General features: G+C 36.0%; 3 protein-coding genes across 3 annotated transcripts; all 3 read right to left on the bottom strand.

Moving 5' to 3' along the window:
- Positions 1–556: 556 nt before the first annotated feature.
- Positions 557–2645, bottom strand: LOC145635791 (glucan endo-1,3-beta-glucosidase 5-like). Its single transcript, XM_081687149.1, has 2 exons — positions 1927–2645; positions 557–1799 (listed from the first exon to the last, which is right to left on the bottom strand). The coding sequence occupies exons 1-2, from the start codon at positions 2265–2267 to the stop codon at positions 668–670; spliced, it is 1473 nt and encodes a 490-aa protein (XP_081543275.1). The 5' UTR covers positions 2268–2645; the 3' UTR covers positions 557–667.
- A 128-nt stretch (positions 2646–2773) lies between these two features.
- On the bottom strand, positions 2774–7790 carry LOC145635792 (uncharacterized). The gene is made up of 10 exons (XM_081687150.1): positions 7620–7790; positions 6456–6512; positions 6281–6348; positions 5043–5253; positions 4801–4895; positions 4384–4456; positions 4223–4282; positions 4092–4142; positions 3883–3961; positions 2774–3078 (listed from the first exon to the last, which is right to left on the bottom strand). The coding sequence occupies exons 1-10, from the start codon at positions 7698–7700 to the stop codon at positions 2999–3001; spliced, it is 855 nt and encodes a 284-aa protein (XP_081543276.1). The 5' UTR covers positions 7701–7790; the 3' UTR covers positions 2774–2998.
- A 987-nt stretch (positions 7791–8777) lies between these two features.
- On the bottom strand, positions 8778–14033 carry LOC145635790 (uncharacterized). Its single transcript, XM_081687148.1, has 3 exons — positions 13756–14033; positions 13172–13647; positions 8778–10020 (listed from the first exon to the last, which is right to left on the bottom strand). Exons 1-3 carry the CDS (start codon positions 13871–13873, stop codon positions 9088–9090), a joined length of 1527 nt encoding a protein of 508 aa, XP_081543274.1. The 5' UTR covers positions 13874–14033; the 3' UTR covers positions 8778–9087.
- Positions 14034–16902: the final 2869 nt, after the last annotated feature.

Below are 16902 nucleotides of genomic sequence, written 5' to 3'. Positions count from 1 at the left end.
GAAAGCAGCAAAAGTTAGTATTAATTTTGTTATAGTAGCCTCTAAGAGAACAATTCACAAAGACAGGTCTCTGAGAGAGTGAGGGATAGCTCAAGTGGTTAGAGCTTCCCTCCCGATTTCAGGAAATTCTGGGATCAATTCTCACCCCTGCCCTTGTGGCTCTCTAAACAACAAAGACAGGTCTCTTTTATGTTAAAAAGGTAAGCAACGGAAGTTAGTATTAAATTTGTTATGGCAGCCTCTAAGAGACCAATTATCTATAATACTCTCTTTGAACTACATTTATTTATTTATTTATTTATTATTATTATTATTATTATTATTATTATTATTATTTTCAAGGGGTAGCTGTGCTAGTGGATCCGCCACTGTAAGTGTTGCGATTTTAGTGAAACGAAGAAAGTAAAGTGTAACAACGTTGCTCACTAAACTTGTGATTCTCAACATAGATGTACTATGGGGATGTCAATGAGTGTTACTCAAATTGGTAAGAAGGGGTTATTGTCCTTATTGAGCAATTTTTCTGTTCACATAATTATAAGCTTCAAGAATCAAAATATATATACACCATAAAATATGTTGAAACAATTTATTATGTACAAATAATGCATTCCTTATTCCTTAACCTACATTTAAAAATCGAAGTACTCTTTGTTTAACACCAAACTCAGGGTGCAAAACTGATGGTTAATGCCACCATAACCGAGATCATACTCACTGCCTTTAGCAAACTCGAGGACGATGATGATGGAGAAGGGCTCCCATTCTTCGGAGTCTTAGTAATATCGATCATAATTTCGAATCTACATCCACGTTGTGAAGGATCAGTTGTAGTAGTCATTGCCATATTATTGAAATTACATGCACCAGCACTCTGGTTCTTGATCTGATAGTACATGTTAAACACATAAGACGCGTTACTACGAGCATCCAAGTTACCACAAGAAGAGCCGTATGCAAGTGAAGTGCAGTCAGCAAATTGGCAAGCATAGCTAATGCTGCTGGCAATAGTTGAAGGAGAAGGACTCGCTTGAGGAGACATAACACACCACTTTTTAGGCAAATACTTAACCCCTTTTGCAGGAACAAGTGTTTTACCTCTTCCCATGGTCAATTGATACTTTAAACTGCCATCATAATTGAACATCCCCCAATGCCTCTCGAAGTTCCCTGGATCTACACTCTTTGCATCTTCATCGATGAGAGAAAATATGTAAACATCTGGGGGTGTACGGCGTTTAGGAGTGCCCTTACCTTGGACGATCCTACTGACAAGACCTTGGTTAAACTTTCTAGCATTAGCTATGTTAGCATTAGGAGCACCATCAGTAGGCCATCCTACTTCCCCAATAATGATGGGCATGTTAGGGAAGCCGCTCTTCTCTAGGGCTGCTATAAGGGTGTCATAGTTGGCGTCAAAGACATTGGTGTAGGTAACAGGGCCATCAACTATAGGGTGTGATCCACCCTCGAAGAAGGCAAAATCCATGGGAAAATTGGGGTCACTGTTAAGGCTGAGAAATGGGTATATGTTAACCATTATAGGGGCAGCATTATTATAGAGGAATTTGACAATAGATATCATGAGGTCATGTATATCAGCTCGAAAGCTGCCTCCTGAAGGAAGAGTGGTATCAGATTGGTAGACATCAGCATTCAATGGGACTGTGGCCTTCACTTTGTGTGCTAAGCCGGCTTTGATAAGGGCAGCTTGGATGTTCTGCAGTGCTGGAAGTGTAGTGTGGGTGAATTGGTCTCCGTAATCTTTTAGAAATGGCTCGTTTCCAACAGCAACATATCTGACATTTTAAAGATGTTAATGTTCATCCAGATTTTGCAGTTCTATGGAAAAAAAAAACATGTTTAGCTAAACAAATCCATGATATATATAGTGGTTACAACGATAAATGCACGCATTATTATTACCTTATATCAACCCCGCTGTTGGAGACATAAGTGGAGACATTCTGGTTCACCCAGTTGACAGCAGCCTGAACATTCCCAGCAAGGGATGCTAACATATTATTAGGAATTCCTACCATAACTTCAATACCTGAATTTCCAAGAGCTCTAAGCGGGCCATGATTTGCTTCAAAGAGCTTTACTTTGTTAAACCCATTGTCCTTGAGCAGCTTCACTACTATTTCCGGGGGTAGAGGATGAGTCGAAATCGATCCCCAGTTGACACCCATACCCAGACCGCCTGCCACTAAACATGCACCAATTATAAAGAACAACAAACACCCGTGTGATTCGTGTGATCCCATTTTCTGTAATTTTGTTTTCTTGCATTGATTTGTGGTTGAGGTCGGCCTTGAAGCGATTATATGTAGGAGTTTGAGTAAATGTTAAAAGACAAACAAATGCTGGAATAATGGGAAAGAAAGGGAAAGAGAATTCATGAAGTTATGATAAGGAATTTGATACCCAAACCTTTGATTCGTAGCCTGCAAGAGGGAAAAAAGGGGAATCTAACAAGAAAAGAATCATGTAACATTTATGTAAATTTTCTAAGCTTATACTTTTGTTTGACTTCTTTTGGAAACATACACACCTTTTTTTATTACTTTTATGTTGGATTATTTTATCTGATACCATATCTTAAAAGGCGTCTTTTCTAAAGGGGAAACCAATTGTTCTTCCAATCTAACAACTTTCAGCAGCAGAAGTTGCATCACCCTGATTTTGTACCTGTAATGCTTTTCACCTTAAGTCTGAGTTATTCCTGTTCAGTTTGACCACTGTACTGTTTCAAAAAGGCAAAACTCACTAATTTCGACAATTATTTGGTTAAAAATTTTATTAAGAGGGAAATAAGGAATAAACAGCATAATTCTAACCGTGTTGAGTGTACAAAACTTCACTCAACGCTGGGAATCTCTCAACTAGTTCATAATAATACAATAGGTTACAGATACAGCAGCAAGAGCATAGCCATCATTTGATATGCAAAACTGAGACCCAGTCTCTTGCGAGGTGAGGAAATGAACACTGACCGTCATGCCAATCCTTCTCCCTCTATCTTTTTCTTCATTTTGTACTGCAAAGTGGCGGGGGCACAGTCTAACGGCGTCTCCCCTGCAAGATGTTAAATGGTAATTACAGATTGCTACTCTGAGTTAATAGTAACTATATATGTATTTGTTAAAAAAAGAAAAAAGATCGCGTTCAGGCTCTATTCTTTACTGCCCTTATAGATTTGATCTCAACACATGTTTTATGAGCAGGACAATAAACAAGTTACCTAGAACCTGTAAGGTGTATACAGATCATAGATGTAGCCATGTAATCATTAAGGTGAAATGTGTGATATAGAAGACATCATTGCACCATGTAACTATTAGGGAAATTTCAAGAGCTTTCAAGTCCTGTACAATTTTCATTCTGGTTTAAGATATATTTGGAAATCCCAAGGGGTGCTAATAGGCCTAGCTGGCTCATGAGCAAATTGTTATCGGCTTGAGGGGCTAAGCTCAACTTGTGGGGCTATAAAATATTTGCATTCTATGATTTCATATATTACATAAAATTACTTGTAATTTATACTTCATTAATGTGGCACAGAATTTACAAGGACCATGCTTACCTAATTGCCCCACAAAGCAAGAATGGCAAATTAATATGTGAAAGTGGTACATTTTGGCCCAATTTAACAATACGTGGTAGCAAATTGCATACCCGTACCCAATCTCATACTAGTGAACAACACTAACGGGATCTTACAAAGTTAGATGATCTACTTAAAAGAAGTATTAAAACATAAAAAAGATATTTACTTGGTTATAATTTCCAGGTTTTTTACAAAGTTAGGATTGGCTCATTATCACCCCAAGACACCAGCAACAACAACATAAAAAATCTAAAAATAACATGTATAATTACCTAGGGAGTTCTTGCAGTCCAATCTAGCACCATGATCCATAAGGCAAAAAACTATTTCAGTTTGATTGAAAACTGCAGCCTGTAAAAAAGATTGACACCATTTAATCAAAAAGGGGGGGAAAAAGAAAAACCACACATAATTGTCAATTTTAACCACCAAACTGCATTCGTTTGGAAATTGAAAGTCATCTTCCAAAACAGATATTTACCAGGTGAAGCAACGACAATCCTTGCTTGTCACAATAATTTGAATCCACACCCTACGAGAAAGTAGATATATTAGTTTAAGATCATCGGATTCATCGCATCAAAGCAAGAGGGGAGCAAAATATGCAAATACCTTTTTAAGAAGATCCTTGACCCCAGCAAGATCACCACTTTTAATTGCTTCTCTTAAGCCCTGAGAAGCAAAAAGAGCACAACTAAACTCAATCGAGCGCATAATTAATAAGGAAAAAAGTCAGCCTTGCTACAGGACAATCTACTCTCTAATCTGCATACCTCCCCATTCACTTCATAATTTGCCTGAGGTTTCTCTGAACCACTAGCTGAAGGACCAACACTGACACTTGAACTGCAAGCAATATTAACATTAGGTGGTTACAAGAGAACTTCCAGAAATCCATCAAATTTGAATGGATAATGTTTAGACCATAAGTGTACACAAAAAAAAAAATTATAACAAGGTATTAAAAATTGTTTCTTCCTCTCATACTATAGTAAATGATAAAATAGCTAATAGAAGGTGTTGGATTTGGAGTGTTCCAAAATATGTATCACACAATTGTACAAATCTAAACAGCAATCATACAGTTTCAGAATTTAGTATGTATAAAGTAGATGTTAGACGTCTTCTAGATCTAACGCACATTCTGAAATCAACTTATAAACTAAGTGTGAAGACAAGTGTGAACATACCCTTGTCTGCTATCTTGAGCAGAACGTCTTTGCCTTGAAATGCCATCTGTCTTCTTTGTTGTTGAAGATAAAGTTGCTGAAGAAGTGGTTACAGTCTGCTTTTGAGCAAATGGAAAACAGAGCAAAATAAAGATAACACGTACGTACTAATTGAACATTTGTGTCAGAAATTCCTCGAGTTTCTGACACATGAAAGATGAAACAAATGACTAGATAGCAAGTATTAATAGATGTTTCTTAACCTGAACAGGAGCTGCTGGAGCAGGTGGAAGTGAAACCACGCAAATGCACAAAGGCATACCACATTTGCATTCTGGAATATTTGATACAGGTGGCTGCAATGCAGATGATGAAGTTGTATGTCCTGAATCTTCATTTAAGTCTAAAGTTGAAATAGCTTCTGAGATGGAATGATTACTTTGTGTTGTAGGCCCTACACTGCCATCTGTAGATCTACACCAAAATAAAATCAATTTATTGCTCAGAAACTTGTACAACTTCACACAAATCAACAGAAAGAACAAGACAGATTACGAATGAAGGTCTTGACTGCTCTGAATAACGATTGAATCTCAAGCATAACGTAGAGATAGGACTGAGAGCCCAAAATTAAGACATGTTAGTGAACATGCTTCATCTTTCTTTCAGTGACATGACAAAGCCTTCCATACTACATGTTGAAGATGAATCTCCCAAAAGTTATTCTAGAGTCACAAGATGCATTAATAATAAAAATTTCATTATCAGCTCAGCTTAGATTTTTCATCAATTACAACTAAAATTTTGTAAGGCTATTCTTTAGGAGGAAAATGAGTTAAGGTTACCTGACACAGAGTTCACGACAAGGATACATGCAGGCCACTACACTAGAAATAAGCCCTAATGGGAGCATAAGAGAACACACATACATCGTTTAATAATCACCGGCCAAAGAAAACTATTCATTGAAACATAGTTTTTTTTTTTTTGGTATGTGAAAATACAAGGTAAATCTCTAACAATGCTACTTGTAACTTGTCTCTACCTTCTTCGACAGGAAATGGGAAATGGTTTGATAGCTTCATATTAAAAGCATCATCTAGTTCTCTAATTGCATTTTGGAAGTACTAGAACGAGTAATCAGAATATCAGACTGATCACTGACTAGTGAACACTTCCCTGTTACAAGATTATACACTCAATAAAGTCTAGTACAGCATGAGATTGATAGCTGAGGAAATACGGAGTATTCAAGAGTATCAACCATCATGTCCAATATTCAAGTGATTTTCTTTTAGGAGTAGGTGCAAGACTACAGGAGTTTTAATAAGAAGTGTTTCTATTACACCATCCACTCTTCCTCAACTTCTTATCAAGACATATTACCGTCATAGACACCTATCACATAATGGAGATACAAAAATTTCACTACCACGTACTCACATAGAATAGGAAAATTATAGTCCTAAAAAGAAGAAGACACCTGTGGAAAAACACTTACTTGGAGAAGTTGTTGAAACAATCAGAACAAACTCTAACATTGGTGTGAATGCCAAATTGTGGTAAAGGCTGAAGAAAAAGCAATTACTAACATATGAGATGCAGTTTGATCAACAAAGACCATTTTAATAAATATCAAAAGCTAAATAGGAGAATAAATCATATAAGATCCTTACCATTTGATCAGATGAATGCTCATTACATAGGGTCCTCCCACAACATCGGCAATGATGCTGCAAAAGAAGGAAAACATGAGAAGAGCAAACCGAGAAAATAAAGACATATACTTGAGAAAATTACTGGTCTTTGGTAGCACCATCAAGGCATCAATTCCCTCTTCTAACTCTTATCCGTCACAGCATTCTTAAACCTTAGCCATTATACCATCAATCTTGCTACTATGCCTTAAAAAGTGGGATATACAGATTACATCGACTGTTTATAATAATTGCATCAATCATTGTAATAATCCTGAGTTCCTGACCCTTCTAGTCTTCGAATGAAATTTGTTTCTAAAAATAAAGAATGAGAAATTAACCAGCAAGAAACACACCTTAAGTTAGTGGGGTGAGTAGTGAAGCTAGTCGGTAAAGCAAGAGTTAAACATTTCCTTTTTCTTCTCTTTCATATTTTGTAAGTACACAATCTAAAATTCAATTATCAGAAGTACTTTCCTTTTATTAATTTTAGTATTTCAAAATTCAAGGGATATAATGTTTAAAGTGGCTTATATTGTAATGTTGAATATTAATGCTACCCCAAATGGAATTCTTGGATCCGCCATTGCTCAACTCCACTAAATATAGGCAACCTTGCTAACCAAAATGGATGACAAACTACAAAAATGCATACTCCATCACTGTTAAAAGACTTTAAACCCTTAATTTAATCCGTCCTGCATTCCACTGGAAAAAGGCGGAAAACCCTTCGAGTCAGAATTTGTATCAATATACTAGAACTTAAACATAACTCAACCGTAATTGGTCAAATCAGCACACAAAATCCCCATCAAACTAATTGATCATCGTTTGAACAAAACCGCAATAATTATACTCAAATCAAAGCTTAAAATTGCTATAAAAAAAAACCCCCAATAATCAAGCAGAAACTAACAGCACAACCTAAATCCTTTAATTCAACATAATTTCCAGCATCCCCTGATAAATTAGATCTGATCATCAATTAAAACATACCTTAAATTGCAAAATTCCAGATAATTCAACAATTGAGCTAACTAATTACATCAAATTATCCTTCAAATTTATAATTACTTCAATAAATCAAACATTTAACGCAGAATTGAATGAAATCGACGGAAAAGAGAAGAATTGATGAAATACCCGACGACGAAAAGCGTTGAAGCTGCATTTACAGACGTCGCAGCGGTTAGCTTCCTGAAACGGCGGCGGCTCCGGCATCATAACTCCGGCACCGGCGAGGTGGATCGGAGCAAAGAAGGTGGTGAGATAATAATACTACTTCCCCCTCCGAGGAAGTATAAGTGAATTTATTCTATTCTATATTCTGCTTATAATTCTATCCACCTTTATTCGGATTCGGGTTTTTGAATTGGGTTCGGTCGGGTTTATATCGGAAACCTTTATTTTGAAATCAGATGGGACTGGGTTGAATTGTTGGATTTAGACATTTCGTAATGAAAATAAAGATTGAATTGTCGGATTTAGACATTTAGTAATGAAAATAAAAAGTTCGTAAGGTAATTTGGAATAAGGCAAACTTAATCATCTTTGTGTTATTTCATTAATTGGGTCATTAAGTTTGCTCATCGTAGTCTCGTAGATGTGTCAATCTGTCAAAAAGTAAATTTGATACGGAGTAGAAGATAAAAAGTAAAAATAAAACTGTGAGCTAGAGAGAACGTGACCATAGCTTAATGGCAATGAAACAAAAATATGCACTCTGTACTACGTATTATAATACTCCGTAGCAGTGAGTGAAATCGTTTCGAAATAGTTTGAGACGAATAGGTATATATTACAGAGTACTGGATGAATCAACAGAAATAGACTAAACAAAGAATATGCAACCTGAACGACAAGTCATGAATAACCTGCATGTTGCAAGTACTACTCAAAGACAAACGTGAGGCAGTCTCAGATAAATTGTAAACATGCATAACTACAAACATACATCTTCATCACAGATCTGACGACGACACTTTACATAACCTAGACCCTGTTGCTTGCTCGCCCAATACAACTTCCTACCGAGCAAACAATGTGAAAATTGATCTAAATATCAACCAAGAGACCTCGACTAAAAATATACAACTTCCTACCAATGCATGCTATTTTATCATAGTATCCCGAATTCCTAATGAGTAAACATATTTTGGTAACCTGCTTCATAAATTGGTTGGGCTAAGGTCGACTTTTCCAACCCGTTTCTTTAAATGGGGTTGAAAATTTTCAAATCACTTAACATCAAGACGACAAACTGAAACAATGTACCTTCCAGTTCTAATGATCAGAGTAAAATTATACGAAAACAAATTGCATAACAGAATAATTTATTCACAGGAGGATGGAGGTTCCATCAAATACTCATAACGAGCAACGGACAATCTAAGTGGACCTCTATTTAGGAAGTCACTATAACAATACTGGAAAACACATCACCAGGCAGACTACATCAGAGCTTGTAGTGCAGAGATTTCAGCAGATCATTACTGTATATCTCTTGCCTCTTCACAGTCAATTAGTTTACAAGACGGTTGTTCAGCAACCGGGTTAAAAGTCAATACTGATAAATACCTAGTTATTTTCATCCTTCACAGCAAACACTAAATCACCAATAAACAACTTCAAGCACCTTATGCTTGCCTTGATCAACTCCAGCCCCATTACAACTGATGTTTTCGTTGCTGCTTTCTACTTGCTCTTCCTCTACTTCAAATTTCAATTCTTCCACAGCAGCAATGTCCAGTTCCTTCTTTTCATCCACATCACAATCAACATTTTCTTTGCAGCTTTCAACAAGTTCTCCCTCAATTTCATTATTTATCTCTTCCACAGCAGCAATATCTAACTCCTCCTTAACTTCAACCATAACATTCTCCACAGAACCAGCCACATCTACTTCCTTACTATTATCTTTATTTTCCTCAGCTGCACCTTTTGGTGCAGGCTTTTTAACTGAAGCAGCATCCTCAGCTTTATTGATATTCGCAACTTTTGACAAATGACGTTTGCCCTTCTTATGGGCATTCATCACTTTCATAGAGTAAGCTCCAACCTGACATGGTTCGCAAAAAAATTTGAACTTTTTATTCGATTCAGCACATGCAGGTGATTTTTGAGGTGTAGCTGCTTTCTTATTTTTCTTTTTCTCTATACAAGTCTCCTTTCCCTGCAAGAGGGTAATCTTATTGTCAGTTTCTGATAGTGCTGGTTCATTTTCAACTTTTTCCAACTGAAAGCTTGGGCTTTCAGTTGCGCCAGGTACTTTGACAGGCTTGCCTGCACTAGCACTACCCATTTTTGGTAATGGGCTAGTACCAAAGCCTGTTCTCTGAGAGCATAATCCACTCTCTCGAGACTTGTGTTTTTTCCCTTGCAGATGATCATCTAATGCCCGCTTGCTTGTAGCAGTAACACGACATAGAGCACAACTCCACTCATCTTTGCTTTTCGGCTTCTTTGACAAGTCACATGTGTCCACAGTAGCTCCAATTGGTGGTGTTGTCGCTTTACGCTTCAACTCAGTTGTATTGGGCTTAGCCTGCAATTATGCTCAGAGAAAATACATACAGAAAAGTAAATGGTGAAAGCCCAACAGCACTGCCATGGCAATGGCACATTGAAATTCCAGTTTGTTTCTAAAAGCATAAATAAGACCAATGAAAAGAAGGTTTCCAAGTAACAATAAGATAGATACAAGCAGCTGTTGCAATGCTCATAGTAACTCATTGGGGAAAAAAAAAATCACCAAGGTACAACCGTACAACATTAAAAAACATGTTATTTGTTCACCCTACAAAGAAATAACACCAACACAGAAGTAAATGGATAGCAACAGGTAAACCACACACACACCCATATCCACATGGTGGATTCTTTGATCCCTTCCCAGTTCCCACTATAAGAGAAACTGACAAAGGGCAAGAAAAAAACATATAACAGTGTATGCCAACACTATTATAGGAGAGTGATTAGAATTACGTAGACTTATCACCAGGGTACCTGTATAACCAACTTATAGACAGCTGTTTATAAAGTAGGGTAAAGATGACTTCAACACTATTATAGGAGAGTGATTAGAACTATGTAAACTTATCACCAGGGTAGCTGTATAAAGTAGGGTAAAGATGACTTCAACGTTCAACAATCAACATGATGGCTAACTAGTATGAAGGATAAAAGTAACTAGCAAGAGTAGGAATTTGTTTATGTTTATGCATCTGGTAGCAGTACATAATGGGTAATTATCAGGATATTTGGCTTCAAGATGATGGCTGCAGATACATCCGAGCTGGTATGGGGGATAACAGGTAACTGCCAAGCGTAGGAGTTGGTTTCATTTTATGCTGTATATCTGGTAGCAGATAGATATTTTATAGTTATGGTACCTAACATTGGTGTGGATAGGAATATATAAACCAGGGTTGGGTCCGTATACAGTGTCTTCCTTCGCACTTGCCCATAGGCTGGTAGGTCCCAATTCATTCTACGAGTCTCCATACTAGCTCAAAGTTCAAAAACATGTCAAGTTTAAAGACATGCCCTAGGGTAATTTGAAGAAGTAGCATAAACTTACTATATAATAAGAATAGATGTAAACATAAACTTATAGGATAATAAGAACAGATGTAGAGTGCAACTTTCAAAAGTGTCACCACCCATCAAACACAAAAATATGGCTAAATTCAATATCTAAAATTTTAAAAAATAACAAAAACAAAAACAAAATTATAAAAAAAAAAAAAAAAAAAAACAACAACAACAACAACAAGAAAACCCTTAAATCCCAGTGAGAAGAATGTCAGGATTTTGAAGGTATCAACTAAGACAGTCATCAAGCCTCACACTATAAAAATGAAAGTTTCCCGAATACGTATGAACAGATAAAAGTTCTGGAGCATGCTAGTTACTGTTAACATCCACTGCTAATTATATAGCTTCTAAAGAGTACTGCAGACTCAAAAAAATTTGTAAGAAGGACCATCCAAACTAAACAATTTACATGGAAACATGGATTTAAGACTCTAAGATGATAAGAAATTTTTATTACAGAACTAATTGACCACCTTAAGAGAGGTTTCTAACGGTCATCATGCCCATCATTTTGACAATGATTGCTACCCCAGGTTTTCAAATCAGCCAAATAGGAACAGAGTCCTGCAGCGTGCACAAGTCTATCTGTCACATCCACGTTACAATCACCCATTAAATGTATTGTTAAGCAATAGAAAGTTAACAAAGTTGATCAAGAAAAAGAGAAAGAAAACCACATTGAATCAGTATCTAGAAACAGTCAAAAGAAATTCAGTATCTGTTCTCAAGAGTAACAAGAAATATTGCGATCCATAGATATTCAATGCAATGCAGCATTGCAGCCAACAAGTAAAACAAATATTATTGTGAAAGAACTCAAGAATGTGAAGCATCAATTTGGTTTAGAGATGTGATGCTAAAAAAAGAGCTGGATTAAGAACAATATTCAACATCCTCATCCTTAATGTGTCTGAGTAAAAAGTTCTACAATCAACTGGGCAAAATGGCCAATGAAAATAATTCGAAGTCATAGAGGAAGGAAGCAACCAAACAATATGAGGAACTGTCACCAAAAAGAAAGAGAATAGGTGAATTAATTAGAAAGCCTAAATAACTTATTTACATATGAGACATTCATAATAATTTTTGGAAATTGGATAAGAAGTTAGAGCAGACAGCAGAAAATTTTGAATGGCAAACCTTGAAGATTGTATTTAGGGCTTAAGGCTACTTCTCATTGTCAACCTCTGCCCCCGCCCCACATCTGCCAGACAGCCATGTGCCCAACAGAGGAGAGAGCTGATTTGTCTTACTCCAATTGAAAGAAATTTTTTCCCTGAGCCCCAAAAGGTAAATGATTTTTTGCAAAGCAAGTTCCATACAGATCACAATATTTGAAGGCTAATCAAGAGAACAAGACAAGAACATTTCTTGACATCTTTCAAAGAGTTCCTCCAATGTTGGTGTGGTTTGTTAGCTTCCCCTTTCATTTGAACAACTCTCCTAACTTACTATAACTAAACAACACACTTTAAATTGGGGTTCTTAATCGTCACTTTTGATAAATGATCAAAGCATTCCAAACTAGTGTGCTCAGTAATAGCTATTAGCTAATAGGCTAATAGCATGATCAGATAAAGATAAATCTGTAAACAATGAGGTGCTAATAAACTAATGTTATTAATTCTTCCATTTCTTTTGACAACAGAGAACTCATGCACTCATCAAAAGACCAAGCACCAATACAAAAAACAAAGTTACAGCTTACAGGAGTAGAATGGGATCTCTACAGTCCAACATAACAGTCGATCATTACATCATACGGAGTGCAAAACAACAGAACCCCGTCATAAAACACATATGTACAGCAAGGTAAGGTACCAATAATGGACTTCAAATTTCTGCAAAAACTATAAAAATCCTACTTTAAAAAGCTGCAGCATACAGCTTATATAAACATAATGAACAGGGGAATTGCTCACAACTTATGAGTATAACACATAACAAGATCAATGTAACGAGCATTACATTCATTTAACTACAAATGCATTCAACCATTAACATAAAAGTAACATACAAATTCAATACAAAAATAATAATAATTCAATTAACAAAACAACCAAATAATTCAAAACAACAAAGAAATTGGAATTACTGACCAAGAAGATAATTTTATCCTTATTATTGATCTCTGAAGCAGAACCCTTGATTTCCTTAATCTCCTTCAATCTCACACCCACAGAAATCCCATTTCCATCCACATTCCCAGCAATAACAGGATCCCTCTGAAACGGCAGCGTATTAGACCCTTGAAACCCGACTTCCCGGTGAGGCGAAACCCCGATTCGATGCTCAAAATTCGTCAACAAAGGAACCCTAGTTTCAAACCGCATTGATGATGATCTAAACCCAAATTCCCCCTCACCTCGCCTCAACGCCAATTCTCTCTCATACATCAACTCTCTCCTCACTTCATCCTCCAAAATCCTCCTCCTATAAACCTCCTCCGCAATAATTTCTGCTCTAATTCTCTCCTTCTCCAACTCCCTCTGAATCGATTCCCGCATTTCATTAGGGTTAGGGTTAGGGTTTCGACTATATTCCCGGCGAATTGGGTCTGGACTAGTAAACCCCGCTACAAAAAAAAATCCAAAAATCAACGAAAATATAATCAAGAATCAAACTTTATGACAAATAACAACATTCAATCAAAAAACAGATAAAATTAAAATTGGGAATTTACCTCGAATTGCTTGACGAGTAAAGTAAGAAATATTGCTGACATTCTGGGTGGAAAAATTTGGGGAAGAAGAGTAGTAACTTGAAGATCTTTCTTCCATTGAACGAAATTTAAAATCCATGATTTAGGGTTGAATAAAAACCAAAAAAAATGGGGATTTTGATTCTAGGGTTTATGGAATTTCGATTTTTTTGGGTAGCAGGGTTTATGAACTGTTGTTTACCATGGTGGAAAGTGAGAGTGGAGTGGAGTGGAGTGAAGAGGAGAGAGAAAATGAAGGTGTAAAATCAGCAAATAAATAAAGAAAAAATAAATAAAATTATAAAACGGTTTAAAGTATGAAGAATAACTAGCCTTCTGACCCGTGCAATGCACGGGTTATTCATAAAAAATTACATTGAAAGATAAATTAGGATATATCAATAAGCCATTATGCTTATAATGTGTGATCAAAAATATGATTAAGAAATTTAATTTTTGGAATTGTAATTGAAAATGGGGATTAAATAAAGGTGGAGGGGTTAAAATTAAAGAGAGAAAAGCAAAAGGTTGAATTAAAGAGGGGAGATGAAGATGAAGATGAAGTGTATATAGAAGATGAAGCATATAATTTTAATGAAAGAATTAAAGAAATATAGTGTAATAAAAAATTAATTAATAATGTAAGAAGACATGTGGCATTTAGGTTAGAGAAAAAGATATTGAAGTGTAATAGGATAGAGACATGTGTTTTCCTTGGTTATAGTTTTTAAATACTAAGTATAGATATAGATTAATCTGAAGTTTGACGGCAATAATATTTGTTTTACGTTTTTGGCTAAACAAAGAGAAAGAAACAGTTGTTGAATTGAATATTTGGGCTTAATTTGTTTTGTACGTCATCATAATTTGTTCCTCGTGTGTGTAGCAGACTAGCAGTGTAGACGACTAGATGTCCTTGCTTTGCACTTGTGAGATGACCCAGACTAACATAATGACATGACCCAATTCAAATAATCTAACCTGTTTTTGAAGTTGGTTTATATTCGAAATCGACTCGACTCATAATTAAATACTACGTACTTTTTTCCGTCTCATGTTATGTGTCTATTTTATACTTCAGATTAACGCTTGAAAGTAGAGGGAGGATGTAAGGGAATCTCTCTACTCCCAGCCTAGTGCGGCTCAAATTTGTAACTTCAAAGTCACAAAGTAAATTTCCTTTCAATTCTATCAAGCAAAACTTGGTATATTTTTCTAATTGGATGTCTTAAGTGTTTGTTTCCATTTGTGTATCATGTATTTATACTTTTAACATACTCCATACTAAACTTCCCTATATACAATACTCCACTAAAAACCAAGTTATCGTACTTTTTATAATTATTTCTAAAGTATTTCACATGTGCCTTTTATACTTCCTTCATTTGCATTAAAATCGTAAAATATGAGAACACATGCTCTTAAAAATATGACGGAGGGAGTATGTACAAAATATGCTCGATTTACATCTACAACGACTACATTACACTATAGCAAAATTGTTTCTAACAAAAATGTATGTGTCAATATTTGAATAGTTGAATAATCCACAACCTCCATTCATTAAGGTAAAGTATTAACCAATAGTTTATGCCTTCTATGAAAATTTTAGGGGCGTTTGATGGGAGGGATAGAAATAAGAGGAATGAGGAGGGCTGGAGGGAGGATAATGATTAGGGTTGTACACAGTTTGGTCTGAACCGCGACCAAATCAGATCAAACTGCATTTTAGCGGTTTGGTTTGGTTTGCGGTTTGAAAAAATACGGTTTGGTTTGGATTTTTTGGGAAATACGGTTTGCGGTTTGGTTTGGTTTTTCAAAAATTATAAACCAAACCAAACCGTAAACCAGTAAACTGCATTTTAATATTTAAATAATTTTTAAAAAAATTAAAATAGTTATTATATATTATAAAAAAAAATTTAAAAAAAAAAAAAAAAAAACATGAAAAATCATTAGAAGACTATATGACTATATGGTCAGTATACTACTATACTATACTCAATTAGGGATGTCAGTGGGGCGGGTCAAGTAGGAGACCCGCCCCATCCCCGCCCCAGTGGGGCGGAGATGGGTCTTGGTTTGGTGGGTGGTGGGGCGGGGATGGGGATAAAATCATACCCGCCATGGGTGATGGGGCGGGTGTGGATTTTACATTGTACCCGCCCCATCCCCGCCCCGCTTCACCCGCCCCACTTCGTACCCGTCTTATCCCCACCTCACACCCACATCTATATATTTTATAAAACAAAATTATATACTTTATACTATTTTATATATTAAAAAAAAATATGTAAAATAAAATAGTAGATATAATAATTTGTAATACACTAATTTTATAACTAAAAAAAGAGTGTAATATTAATAATAATTTTATTTGTTGTAATTTATACGTAGTATTAAATATGTTGGATTGTGTATGGGGAGGTGGGTCTTAGGTGGGGATTAGGCGGGTCTTAGGTGGGGATTAAGTGGGGATGGATATCCAAGTGGGGGTGGGGCGGGGATGGTTTTGGAATTGTACCCGCCGGGGTGGGGATGGAGGATGAATTTTGGACCCGCCGCGGGGATGGGGACGGGGATGGGGATGAAAATTTTAGGTGGGGATGGGGATGGGAAGGCTAACATCCGCCCCGACCCGCCCCATTGACATCCCTATACTCAATCTCAAATATCAATACTTAATATTCAATAGCTCATATAACTATAATGTAGTATGATATAGTGTGAATTTTTTTTTTGGACAAATGTATTATGTTTTTTTCCAGTATTAATTTGTTATGTGTTATTGTGTTAGCACTTAGCACTTGATTAGTTGGTTGTTATTTTTATTAAAAATTTGTAGTAGAATTTAATCCCTTTGGACTAATTATTTGAACTTTATTATAAATTTATTAATATTTGACAACTTTTAGGAAAAAATGCCATCTCATCATAAACCGCAAATCAAATCGCACCAAACCGCATTATTACGGTTTGGTTTGGTTTGGTTTCAATACTAATATGATTTGGTTTGGTTTGGAAAATTGACCAAACCGTATTTTGCGGTTTGGTTTGGTTTAGACTCAAACCGGACCATGTTCACCCCTAATAATGATAAGGAATTAATAAGTGGGACAAGGATAAATA

Source organism: Chenopodium album, chromosome 6 (assembly GCF_948465745.1).
Source record: "Chenopodium album chromosome 6, dcCheAlbu1.1, whole genome shotgun sequence".
In the NCBI taxonomy this organism is placed as follows: Eukaryota; Viridiplantae; Streptophyta; class Magnoliopsida; order Caryophyllales; family Amaranthaceae; genus Chenopodium; species Chenopodium album.
The sequence above is the reverse complement of the archived record's forward strand: the minus strand, read 5'-3'. Positions and strand labels throughout refer to the sequence as shown.

Bases quoted from the DNA above. Each gene is read 5' to 3' on its own strand.
- LOC145635791 (XM_081687149.1), bottom strand. From the start codon at position 2,267: ATGGGATCACACGAATCACACGGGTGTTTGTTGTTCTTTATAATTGGT. The intron at 1,800-1,926 runs GTAATAATAATG...TTAAAATGTCAG, and splicing joins AACAGCGGGGTTGATATAAG to ATATGTTGCTGTTGGAAACG.
- LOC145635792 (XM_081687150.1), bottom strand. From the start codon at position 7,700: ATGATGCCGGAGCCGCCGCCGTTTCAGGAAGCTAACCGCTGCGACGTC. The intron at 6,349-6,455 runs GTAAGGATCTTA...CTTTTTCTTCAG, and splicing joins AGCATTCATCTGATCAAATG to CCTTTACCACAATTTGGCAT. The intron at 4,896-5,042 runs GTTAAGAAACAT...GCTCAAAAGCAG, and splicing joins CTCCAGCAGCTCCTGTTCAG to ACTGTAACCACTTCTTCAGC.
- LOC145635790 (XM_081687148.1), bottom strand. From the start codon at position 13,873: ATGGATTTTAAATTTCGTTCAATGGAAGAAAGATCTTCAAGTTACTAC. The intron at 13,648-13,755 runs GTAAATTCCCAA...TTTTTTTTGTAG, and splicing joins TACTCGTCAAGCAATTCGAG to CGGGGTTTACTAGTCCAGAC. The intron at 10,021-13,171 runs GTCAGTAATTCC...GCATAATTGCAG, and splicing joins AGGATAAAATTATCTTCTTG to GCTAAGCCCAATACAACTGA.